We start from the raw sequence: 12,061 nt of genomic DNA, 5'->3' as shown, positions 1-12,061 counted from the left end.
TTTTAATACTGAGCCCGAGTAGGTGTTCCAATTTCACTTGAGAATAAACTGATGGTTGTAAAATTAATCATTTGTTGGAATGGCAAAAAGAATAAACTCACTAAAGGGGTGTTTGGTACGTGAGATATTTTTTTTACCGAGAAAAAAAAGTTACAGAGAATATGAAGGGATTTTTTTTATGTTGGACAAGTTACAAAAAGTTATTTGGTAGGCCAAAATTTTTGATGGAAAAATTGAGTTATTATATTAATGCTATATTTGGTTGGTTGTGAAATATATGTGAGAAAGAGGAATAAAATTACAAAAGTACCCATCCTATTTGAAAATTTGTTAAACCATTCCCTTTATAATAGGGTTGTGTGTGTCCAAAATTTTTAAATGTACTTTTTATAGGGTAGGTCAAGAATCTTAGTTCTTAGATAAAAAAAATACCACCTTTTGAATTGTATTTCTTTTTTTGCCAAAGTCCAGTTGAAAAAATTATTCATGAGAAATATTTTATACCGGTATTTTTTAACTTTTTTCATACCAAACATGGTAAACCTATTTTTCCCACACCACTTTTTCACATATTCTATCAAAATCTTCGTACCAAACACCCAGTATGTAGCACTGATACCGACACGGGACATGTGACACGATACGACACGACACTCCGACACGTTAATTCTAAAAAATGTTAGATTTCGACACGCTAGGACACATTTTGATATTAAATAATATTTTTAATTTATGCAGGGTATACTATATTTAATATTCAATAATTTAACAAAAAAATGAATATAAACTTATAATATTCATAAATTCTACAAAGAAACATAAGATATTACAAATATTTATATTAAACTCAATAAAATAGTAATGGTAATCTAACTAATCTAATAGTTGAAACTAAAAATTCAACACGACGCAACCTTTAAACTTTTTTTTGAATTTCTATAACACGTGTTGGAGTGTCGGGGAGTGTCGGACACGACACGTCGGAGGTTTTGAAGTGTCGGTGCTTCATAAACACCCACTATAAGGAATTCATGGAAACACTATATAATTATTAATAGATGATTTGAGGATAAATTTTATTTTTGATTTAATAAGAAAATAATATTATCTTATAAGAATATTTATAAAAATATATTGTGTTATGGACTTTGAGGACACCACCTCAAAAGCTAGTTCAAAGGGTGGGAGTGCCCAAGGCCTTTTAAACCCCACATTAGTTTCCTATACAACCAACGTGGAACTTGTAACATTGCCACCCCCTTTAAGGGCCGACGTCCACGGCGACTTTCACTCTATCGACACTGACCCGACGGTAGCTCTTTCCCCCTTTGGGGCGGCTTCACTCACCTATCAGTATTCAGTGCTCAAAGACACCTTAATCCAGCCTATAGGTAGCCCTTCCGGTGGTCTCAACTCTCAATGAAAGCACCAATTGTTACGGACCTTGAGGTCAACACTGAAAAGCTAACTCAAAGGGTGGGAGTGTCCAAGGCCTTTTTAAACCCCACATTAATTTTCTATACAACCAATGTGGGACTTGTAACATTGCCACCCCCTTTAAGGGCCGACGTCCACGACGACTTTAATTCTATCGACACTGACCCGACGGTAGCCCTTTCCCTCTTTGGGGCGGCTTCACTCACCTATCAGTACTCAGTGCCCAAAGACACCTTAATCCAGCCTATAGGTAGCCCTTTCCGTGGTCTCAATTTTCAATGAAAACAATAATTGTTACGGACCTTGAGGTCACCACCTCAAAAGCTAGCTCAAAGGGTGAGAGTGATAGTAATATACAGTGCCCAATCTGGGACTCGTAACATATTGTCATATCATACGTTAATAATTAAAACGCGTAAAAGGGACATTACCAAAAAAAAAAAAATCGCGAAAAAGGAAGGAAAAGGCAGATGAAAACAGTCGAAATTATGATGAAAACAGCTGGAGTCAATTTGCTGACTCGCTTCATTCTTTATTCTTCAGAAGAGCTTTACTACATCTTCAGAGTAGAAAATTTTGAAGCTCATTTTCTGTCCTCATCTTCAGGTTCATATGTGAGGTGAGAGATTTCTAAGATAAGGTAACCTCCTTTAATGGATCCTTTTTATGACTACCTATATTGTATTTGCGTATTATTTTTCTATATTCGTTTTACATCATTTACAACATAACAATTAGATAAATATCCACATTGAATTTAGTACAGAGAAGAAGGTTACAGCGTCAGAGTAAAAACATATTGAAGCTTTGCTCCTGTCTTCATTTTCAGGTTCTTTTCTTTTCCCAACCTATATATGAATTGTTATGTATTAATATAATCCGTGAGAAAATGAAAAAAGTGAAGCAAAGAAGTGAGAGAAAGCAGAGAGTAGAACTCTGAATATGCTGATATTATTCAATCTGATCTCTCTGTTATACGGAGAAGGTCTATATATAGCAATATAGCATCACAGAACTTATGCTGCAATCTCTAGTGTTGAGAGGAGCATACTAAGGGAGGCTTCAGGGAGATTTTTGGGGTATTTAAGTCTCAAATTGGTTGGCTCCATATTAGTAAAAGGATGCATGGAAACAATACCTTAATCTTTAGGGTTAACACGTGTTAAAACTTGAACTCCATAATACAATCACTGTACTACATTCCTTTACCTCTTCAATGAGGAGTATATATACAAGTTACTTTCAACAATAAAGCCATAAAATAAGGAAACATCCTAACAATAATCAACAACTAAATCAGAAAATGATTTTGTTCTAAACAACTTGTTTTTATTTCTATGTAACAATAATTCAAACTTAAATTCTATTTTCAACACTCCCCCTCAAGTTGGTGCATGAATATTAGTCATGCCTAACTTGTCAGTAAGTTTGTAGAATACTTTCACTGAAACATCTTTTGTCAGCACATCTGCAAGATGGTCTTCTGATCGAACATAAGGTATATGGATTACTTGATTTTCTAAATTTTTCTTAATGAAGTGCCTATCCACTTCAACATGTTTAGTTCTATCATGTTGAATTGGATTGTGTGCAATTTCCACAGCAGCCTTGTTATCACAAAAAAGCTTCATTTGCTGATTATATTTTATTCCTAAGTCAGCAAGTATGCTTTTGATCCAAAGTAATTCGCAGATGCCATATGACATACCTCTGGCTTCTGCTTTTGCACTGGACCTGGCTGCCACCTTATGTTTCTTGCTCCTCCATGTTACTAGATTTTCCTCTACAAAGGTGAAGTATCCGAAAGTTGACTGCCTAATGGTTTTATCTTCAGCCCAATCAGAGTCTGTGTATCCTTCTATGTAGGCTTCTTTATTTTTTGAAAACAGAAGTCCCTTTCCTGGTGATCCCTTCAGGTATCTGAGAATACGGTATACTGCCTTCATGTGTTCTTCACTAGGAGAGTGCATAAACCTGCTTACTACACTTACAGAATATGCAATATCAGGTCTAGTATGAGACAAATATATTAGCTTTCCTACTAACCTTTGGTATCTCCCTTTATCCATTTCAACTTGCTCTGGATATATACCAAGGGAGTGATTCATCTCTATTGGAGTGTCACTCGGTTTACACGCCATCATTCCAGTCTCAGACAAGATGTCCAGTGTATACTTTCTCTGACACATGAATATTCCGTGTTTAGACCTTGCAATTTCTATTCCAAGGAAATATTTCAGTTGTCCTAGACTCTTCATTTCAAATTCATCAGCAAGCCTTTTTTCCAGCAGTTTCATTTCTTCCATATCATCTCCCGTTAGAACCATATCATCAACATAGACAACAAGTATGGCAATTTTCCCTTCCTTCCTTTTGATAAACAGTGTGTGATCCGAATTCCTTACTTCAAGAGTGACATGCAATTTTTTAGAAGTGGGATCATAACACCAGTATCCTTTTTGGAGATCAGAATATCCTACGAAGATGCATTTTTTTGCACAAGGTTCAAGCTTGCTGCGTAGTGGTTTAAGGACATGAACATGGACAGTGCAACCAAAGACTTTAGGTTCCAAGCTAGTGACATGGGGAATAAAGAAAAAAGATTCCAGTTTCTGTTGAGGAGTGAGGAAATTCAAAGCACTTGAAGGGATACAGTTAATGAGATAGGCAGCAGAGAGGACTGCCTCTCCCCAATAGGATGAGGGAACGTTCATGCCAAATAAAGAGGCCCTTACCACCTCTAAGAGATGCCTATTTTTCCTCTCAGCTAAGCCATTTTGTTGAGGTGTATAGGTACAAGAAGTTTGGTGTTTTATTCCCTTAAATATCAGAAATTCAGAAAAAAGTCTATTTTTATACTCCAGGTCATTATCGGATTGAAATATTTGGATTGAGCTATTAAACTGGGTTTGCACCATACTATGAAATTTCTGAAACATAGAGAAGACTTCAGTTTTATTTCTAAGGAGTGAAATCCAAACCATTCGAGTACATTCATCAATGAAGGATACAAAATAATAAGACTGGGACAGGGAGGGGACCTGCTACATCTGAATGAACAACTTGAAAGGGGATACAACTTTTATTTGGACTGGGATAAAAAGAAATGCGATGGCTTTTAGCCATTTCACAAATGGAACACCTAAATTCAGATGGATTATGTCTAGAGAATAACTGGGAAATAATTTTCTAAGAGAAAAAAAAGATAGGTGTCCCAGTCGTTTATGCCAAAGCCATATTTCAGAATGGGTAGATGCAGAAATTGAAACTTCAGAAGGAGCGGAGTCAGGAACCTTGGTAGCAGACGCCATGGGGTGCGGGTAAGGTCCATCTTTGAGGTCCAAGAAGTAGAGGTTGCCATGTCTAACACCATAACCAAGAATCTCCTGTGTCCGGAAGTCCTGAAACACACAACAATTTGGCCAAAAAATCACAGAACAATGTAGTTGTGATGTGAGTTAACTTACAGAGATTAAATTAAAATCAAAAAAGGGAACCACAAGAACCGAATGAAGAGTTAAGGTTTTGGTCAGAGAAATGGTACCCTGACCAGTGATGGGGGCAGAGCCACCATGTGCAGTGGTGACGGTGGACTTACTACAGGTAGAACAATGTGTCAACGCAGAGGCATCACGGATCATATGATCCGGTGCTCCAGTATCAATTATCCATGAGCCAATCCCAGAATTAACAGAGAAAGCAACGGTATTACCTAAAATTCCTTCGTAGATTGCATGTGCTTGAGGGGATGCAGATGGTTCACCTTCGGATGACGATTGCAGAGCCTTGGATGTGACTTTCCTTCGAGGCCTCTTTGTGAAGTCCCATCATTCTGGGTAGCCTATGATTTCGTAGCATCGGGTCTTGGAGTGGTCGGAATCTCCACAGTGAGAGCAGACCAATGGTTTGCCGGAGGAAGAATCTCTTCGATTTTTGGAAGAAGAATGCACAGGGAAAAACGAGTGGCCAAGACAGAGGATTCTGATGTGGGATTCGGGCGATTCATTGTGATACGCTGTTGATTCTTGTGGCAGTGGAATGCATATGTGCCCTCAAGATCCAATTTGGGATCTTTTCAAAGAATCTCTCCGCAGACATGGTCGAATTCGGAGTCCAATCCGCTAAGAAAAATATAGACTCGCAGACGTGCCATAGATGAATGCGTGTGGACCACATCATTGACAGTGGTGGCTGGAGAAGACATGCGATGGTCGATCTCTTGGAAAATGGAAAGAAGCTCATTGTAGTAGGTAGAGAGAGGGCGACCAAGTTGTTTAGTGGAAAAGGAACATTGGCGGAGTTCAAAGAGGCAGGTTTCATTCGATCCGTCATATAAAGTACGAAGAGCCGCATCCCAAATTTCTCGGGCTGATTCATGGCGGATGAACCGCTGCATTAAGGATGGGGTCATGGATTCGATAAGCCAGCTTTTCACCTTCTTATTTTCGATGACCCAGGTATGGTAGTGAGGGTCAGAGATGGGGGGTTTCGGTGTGGCTCCAATGAGAAAGTCAGACTTATTTCGTGCGCCAATTTGCATGTCCATTAACTGGGACCAGAGAGGGTAGTTGGAATCATCAAGGATGATGGTGATTGGAAATGAAGATGTATCTTGTTGGATGACGATATTTTGGGGCGGAACAAAGGCGGGGGACTGGGTGGTGGTTTTGTCCGTGGAATTAGGGCTTTCCATCGAGGAAGGGAATGTGGGAGACGGGTTCGAGATTGTTCTGATGGGAGAGGAGAATGATTTCGGGTCGGGTAAAGTGAAAAACTGTGGTGGGAGAGAAGAGATTCGGGTCAGTGAGAGAAGAGATTCGGGTCGAGTGACTAAGTAAAAATTAAGAAAAGATCGATGTGGGATGAGAGGAACCCTGGATCAAAACAAACTGATACCATGTTAAAATTTGAACTCCATAATACAATCACTGTACTACATTCCTTTACCTCTTCAATGAGGAGTATATATACAAGTTACTTTCAACAATAAAGCCATAAAATAAGGAAACATCCTAACAATAATCAACAACTAAATCAGAAAATGATTTTGTTCTAAACAACTTGTTCCTATTTCTATGTAACAATAATTCAAACTTAAATTCTATTTTCAACAACATGGTATCAAGTTCACTTGTTGTAGTTGTAGCTAAGCATTAATGGTGGGTTCCTGCCATGGCTTAGTATGCTATTAGAGCTCACTCAGGTGAATCCTTATATTCATCCCAAAAAAGAACTTTACTTTTGGTGATGGCTCCCAAACATGAGTGTTCATGTTGATGATGCATTTCAGATAAGGTTAGCTATTAAGATAGAAGTCAATTACATCTGAATCTTTGTCGCAGGTGTCTGTCTCAAATTTGGAATAATGCTTCTCAAATGTTTGGGTTTCTGCCACTCAAAGGATACAAGTGCATCTAAGGGACAGTATCCAACAGTGATAGAAGAGCTATGCCATCATTTTTCCCCGGCTGATCTTAGGAAATCAACCAACAACTTTGATGAAAACCAACTAATTGGACGTGGAGGCTTTGGTAGTGTATATAAAGGTTGTCTCAAACATAATGGTGTTAGTGATTATACAGTCGCATTAAAGCGATCGTACCGGAATAACTATGGAGAGTTCGTGAACTATGGAGAGTTCAAGAACGAAATAGAGTTGCTTTGCCAGCTTCGTCATGCTAATTTGGTGTCTCTTATAGGATTCTGCAACCTCAAACATGAGAAGATTATTGTGTACGACTACATACCCAATGGAACTTTCCATGATCATCTACACGATAGGGACAGGGACACACTCTCATGGAAGAAAAGGCTTGAGATATGCATAGGAGCAGCATGTGGGGTGCACTACCTTCACACAGGAGCCAAGCGCACGATAATTCACCTTGACGTAAAGCCTAGTAACATTCTTTTGGATAGCAATATGGTTCCCAAACTCACAGATTTCGGGCTTTCCTTACAGGGACAACGTTTCATGTCGAAGCCAAAACCAATTGAAGTAGACCGCATTTGTGGTAAATTTTATTTATATAAGCTTGTTGCATAGAATTTTATCAATTAAGTAAGCTAACACTTTAATTTATAGGTACTTTCGGTTTCATGGCCCCTGAGTATACCATGTACGGTACCGTCACAGATAAATGTGATGTTTACTCATTTGGTAGGCTTCTACTAGAAGTTGTGTTGGAAAAGCCAATATCCTCAATACAGTCGTCCAAACCTGCTTGGGAGAATATTGATCCGAATCTCAAAGGGAATATTGCACCAGAGTGTTGGGAAGTATTTATGGATATCACGGAAAGATGCTTGAAGGAGGAAGCAGATGAGCGACCAACAATGGGTGAAGTAGAGGTGCAACTTGAGCTTGCTCTATCATTGCAGGAAGAAGCAGATAGCACAACTACCAATGGTAAATACACCTTATTGTCCAACACCATTATTAAGCTGGGACCGGAATTTGAGGACAGTGTGATATAGAAGACGTTTCTTAGGTAATGTGGTCAACTGGAATTAAGGGTGTTAATTTTGAGTCAGAAAACAGACACTGTAGACTCTTTGCAGTCGTTAAGTTTATTTGAGATATTCCTAGGATTTTGATTGTATTGGAAGCTGTTATTATAATTATCATGAACTAGAATAATTTTGAAAGAAATGCAGGAAATCAGATGGGAGCAAAGCCTTAATGATTGAACCTTTGCTTTCAGTCGATAATTCTTGCTCTACCTCTTCTGTTTAGTCTGGACACTATTACTTCACAAGAAGAGACACTGATATAGTAAACAATCGCATAGAAGAGCTCGTCAATTTTCTGAGGCCAATCTTAAGAGAAACAATTGACAACTTTAATCAAAACAGAATAATAGGAAGAGCAAGCTTTGGAACAGCACAAAAGGTCTTCAGTTCTCATACTTGATGGTGCAATGAATATTCAATGGCAAGTTTGTGCATATGTGCGTTCCTTCCATAACTTGTATTTATAAATTCCTAATTACAGTCTTTACACGTTCATTTCCAAATTAAATCCTTTTAATTTATCCCAAGGAGGTAACTTCTTTTGGTTCTCAAAGATGAGTGTTCCCCTCTTTCGTGATGCTTTTGACCTCCGGTTAGCTATAAAGATTGGAAACAAAGTGTAGCTGAATCTTCATCAAGACAGACAACGAAGTCTCAAATGGGAATAATGCTTCTCAAGTATTTGGGCTTCTTTCATTCAAAGCATTGAAGTTCATCTACGAAACAATCTCCAATCGTAAAACCAGAGCATCCCATCAATTTTCTCAGGCTGATCATCTCAGTGAATCAACCAACAACTTTGATGCAAACTAAATAAATAACTCGAACAGGAGACATTGGTGACGTATACAAAGGTTGTCTTAAAGATAATTCTTTGTATTCAATTGCAAAAAATCCGGAATTGCTGAAACGCGTTTTCAAAGTCAAACATTTTGAAATGGAAAAACGTGTAGATGAAACAAAATGGTGGCGGGTGATAAAAAATATTGCAATTATTATAATGAAATCATCTTATTCACCTCCATTGGAAGAAATAAGCTACCTACATCTCAGAAGGTGCACAACAATAGAGGGCTACAGCATCAAAGCAGAACATTTTGAAGCTTTGTTCCGCCTTCTTCTCCAGAAATTCTTATTTAATCAAAGAGTAATACTCTCATCTTTTTTGCAACTCCAATTTCAGGTTCTTTTCTTTTCCTTACCTATGTATGAACTCTTATGCCAGATCTATGTTATTATTATTACTACTATGATTTGGTAACCTCCTTTTGATGGGCTATTTCTGTGCATATACGGATACTTCACGTTTGCACTTATGTTTGATGATGATTTTTACTTTTATCTGATGATAGGAAAAATACATTTTTCTGTTTGAAGCATCTTTTAATTGCTTTTGTGTTGGCAAATTCATGATGTCTTTAGTCATTTGTTTGAAAAACGCAAGTGTCACAAACATTTCAATTATAATCTTTGATGCCTTATTTTCGTATTCACTGATGCACTTGTGTTTCTTTTTATTTGAAACACAACTGTAACTCACGATTCATATATTATTCATGCGCATATGCTGCTTCCATGACCTTGTTATAATTTATGATTCCTGTTTACAAATTCCTCGAGTTCAATTCAAGATTAAGTCCCTATGTGTTATCAGAAGCTGACCAGCAGTGACTTCAGGGGAAAAATAAAATGCTTCAATTACAATATCCGTATTTAGTAACTGCCAATAGAATATGTTGCACTTCCTCGCTTTTGGTTTGGTTCTAAACAGTGTTAACGTTAATGATGCATAATGTGGACTCAAGACAAGTTCAGCAGAATTTTCGTGGTCATTGACAATGCTTCCCAAGTATATGTGCTTCTGTTGGTCAAAGCATACAAGGTCATCATCATCATCATCTAAAAAGCAGTCTCCGACAATAATAGAAGAGCTATGCTGTAAATTTTCCCTCGAGGATCTAAGAAAATCAACCAACAACTTTGATGAAAAACGAATAATAGGAAGAGGAGGCTTTGGTGACGTGTACAAGGGTCATCTTAAACATGATGAGGGAACTGATTATGCAATTGCATTGAAGCGTATGTATAGAAAATCACGGCAAGGGATCATGGAGTTCAAGAATGAAATAGAGTTGCTCTGCCAGCTTTGTCACCCTAATTTGGTCTCTCTTGTAGGATTCTATGACGACAAAAACGAGACAATTATTGTGTATGACTACATGGCAAATGGATCTCTCCATGATCGTCTATATTGCAAGGATATGGAACCACTTTCATGGAAGAAAAGGCTAGAGATATGCATAGCAGTAGCGCATGGACTGCACTATCTTCACACTGGAGCCAAACGCACCATCTTTCACCAAAACCTCAATCTCAATAGCATTCTTTTGGATAACAATATGGTGCCAAAAATCACTGGTTTCGGGCTTTCCTTACAGGGACCACGTTTTATTGCTGGTAAATATTTTATGGGTTTAGTATTACACAAATTACCATCAGTCATAGTCTCTCTAATTCTGAGAAAGTTGTTTTTTTTTCATTTTACACGTCAGCGATGTGACCGAAAAGAGAGGACAAAAAGCAACTTTTCAGATTTACACAATTGTCATACTTTGTTGTAAATCATTAAAAGGACACAACTTCTGTCCTTTTAAATAATACTTCTTTTTCGCATATTTTATATATCAATGACTTTTATATATCGAATTAGGAAACTGATACATAATTTCACTTACAGGTACATCTGGTTACAATGCCCCAAACAATACATTCACAGTTGAATATGACGTGTACTCTTTTGGTGTAGTTATGCTACTAGTGATATGCACAAAGGACAAGCAAACAATTTTTGACAAGATAAACAGAGTAGAGAACCAAAGCAAAGAATTAGAGAAGTTTATTAAGGTTACCCCAGCAACCATGGATATATATGACTTGGTGCACAGGTTCCCGGTTGAGGAGATGATGGATCCAATTCTCAAAGGAAAGATTGCACCTGGGTGTTGGGAAGTATTTATAGATATTGCAGAAAGATGCTTGAAGCAGGAACCAAATGAGAGACCAACAATGGGTGAAGTAGAGGTGCAACTTGAGTATGGTCTGGCACTGCAAGAGGAAGCAGATGCCACCAAGACTAGTGGTGATTTTATCTTATTATCCACAACCATTTTTAATACTGAGCCCGAGTAGGTGTTCCAATTTCACTTGAGAATAAACTGATGGTTGTAAAATTAAAAAAAAAAAAAAAATTCCTTTTTAATAAAAGGGAGTATGAGTTCGGTACTCTTGTAGTTCCGAAGAAATTTCCCTTCTTATACTGCGAAGGTCTATATATAGCATCACATAAGCTAATGCTGCAACCTTAGGGTTGAGAGGAGCATATCAAGGAAAGTTTTGCATTTGAGGGAAAGATTGTAGGATATTTAAGAATAATAGCTTCAACTTGAGCATGCTCTGTCATTGCAGGAAGAAGCAGGTATAGAAAAGACGAATGGTGATTATATCTTATTATCCAAAACCATTACTTATTTTAGCTTAAGCGAAAGGAGACTTCTATTTGTTGAATACGTATGAGACTGATCACTTTGGATGGGGAAAGCCCAAGTTGAGTGAAATGCTTCATGCAGATGATGGAGGAGTAATGTGCCTTTCTGATTGTAGGGACTAGGGACCAAGAATGTGCCGTTGAAGTTGGGCTAGTACTTAAAGGAATTCAAATGAAGAAATTCAATGGCATCATGGAAGAGCAACTTGGAGATATTGTTGTTTCTTAATGTACCCTCAGTTCCATGTAAATTGCATATGCGATACTTCTCTTGTGAACCAAAGTGCAGTTCCTGAAGTTTAAGCTCCAACGTTACTAGCTTGGGTTTTGTGAGTTATTGCCATGTTATAATAAGTTAAGATGTTTTTATTTTTGGATATAAGTATGAATTCAACATAGTTAGACCAAACCTAAGGCAAAAGTACAATGTTACAAACGTTTTTATCTTCGAAAATTAGCCACATTTAATATAACTGTGGTTAAATAACCTTCCACATTTTAGTATTTGGGCTCAATGGCTAAATTTTTATTGGCCCTAGCTGGATTGGGAGGCTGACTCCGCCACTG

At 37.7% G+C, this 12,061-nt stretch overlaps 2 protein-coding genes across 5 annotated transcripts; both read left to right on the top strand.

The window, feature by feature from the left end:
* Window positions 1-1,945: 1,945 nt before the first annotated feature.
* LOC133309215 (receptor-like protein kinase ANXUR2) lies at window positions 1,946-8,083 on the top strand. Of its 4 annotated transcripts, none has more exons than XM_061509973.1 (5): window positions 1,946-2,077; window positions 2,204-2,266; window positions 6,780-6,983; window positions 7,137-7,451; window positions 7,523-8,083. In XM_061509973.1, the coding sequence occupies exons 3-5, from the start codon at window positions 6,803-6,805 to the stop codon at window positions 7,912-7,914; spliced, it is 888 nt and encodes a 295-aa protein (XP_061365957.1). In that variant the 5' UTR covers window positions 1,946-2,077; window positions 2,204-2,266; window positions 6,780-6,802; the 3' UTR covers window positions 7,915-8,083. The 4 variants fall into 4 exon arrangements, with proteins under 4 accessions (XP_061365957.1, XP_061365956.1, XP_061365953.1 ...); XM_061509972.1 differs by having other exon boundaries at window positions 6,780-7,327; window positions 7,400-7,451; XM_061509969.1 differs by having other exon boundaries at window positions 6,780-7,451.
* Window positions 8,084-9,788: 1,705 nt separating this feature from the next.
* LOC133309238 (receptor-like protein kinase ANXUR2) lies at window positions 9,789-11,139 on the top strand. Its single transcript, XM_061509995.1, has 2 exons — window positions 9,789-10,407; window positions 10,688-11,139. Exons 1-2 carry the CDS (start codon window positions 9,789-9,791, stop codon window positions 11,137-11,139), a joined length of 1,071 nt encoding a protein of 356 aa, XP_061365979.1.
* Window positions 11,140-12,061: the final 922 nt, after the last annotated feature.

The sequence above is a fragment of the Gastrolobium bilobum genome, unplaced genomic scaffold, assembly GCF_033153095.1.
Source record: "Gastrolobium bilobum isolate Gb01-03AN ecotype WA unplaced genomic scaffold, APGP_CSIRO_Gbil_v1 utg7600, whole genome shotgun sequence".
NCBI classification, from domain to species: Eukaryota; Viridiplantae; Streptophyta; class Magnoliopsida; order Fabales; family Fabaceae; genus Gastrolobium; species Gastrolobium bilobum.
The sequence above is the reverse complement of the archived record's forward strand: the minus strand, read 5'-3'. Positions and strand labels throughout refer to the sequence as shown.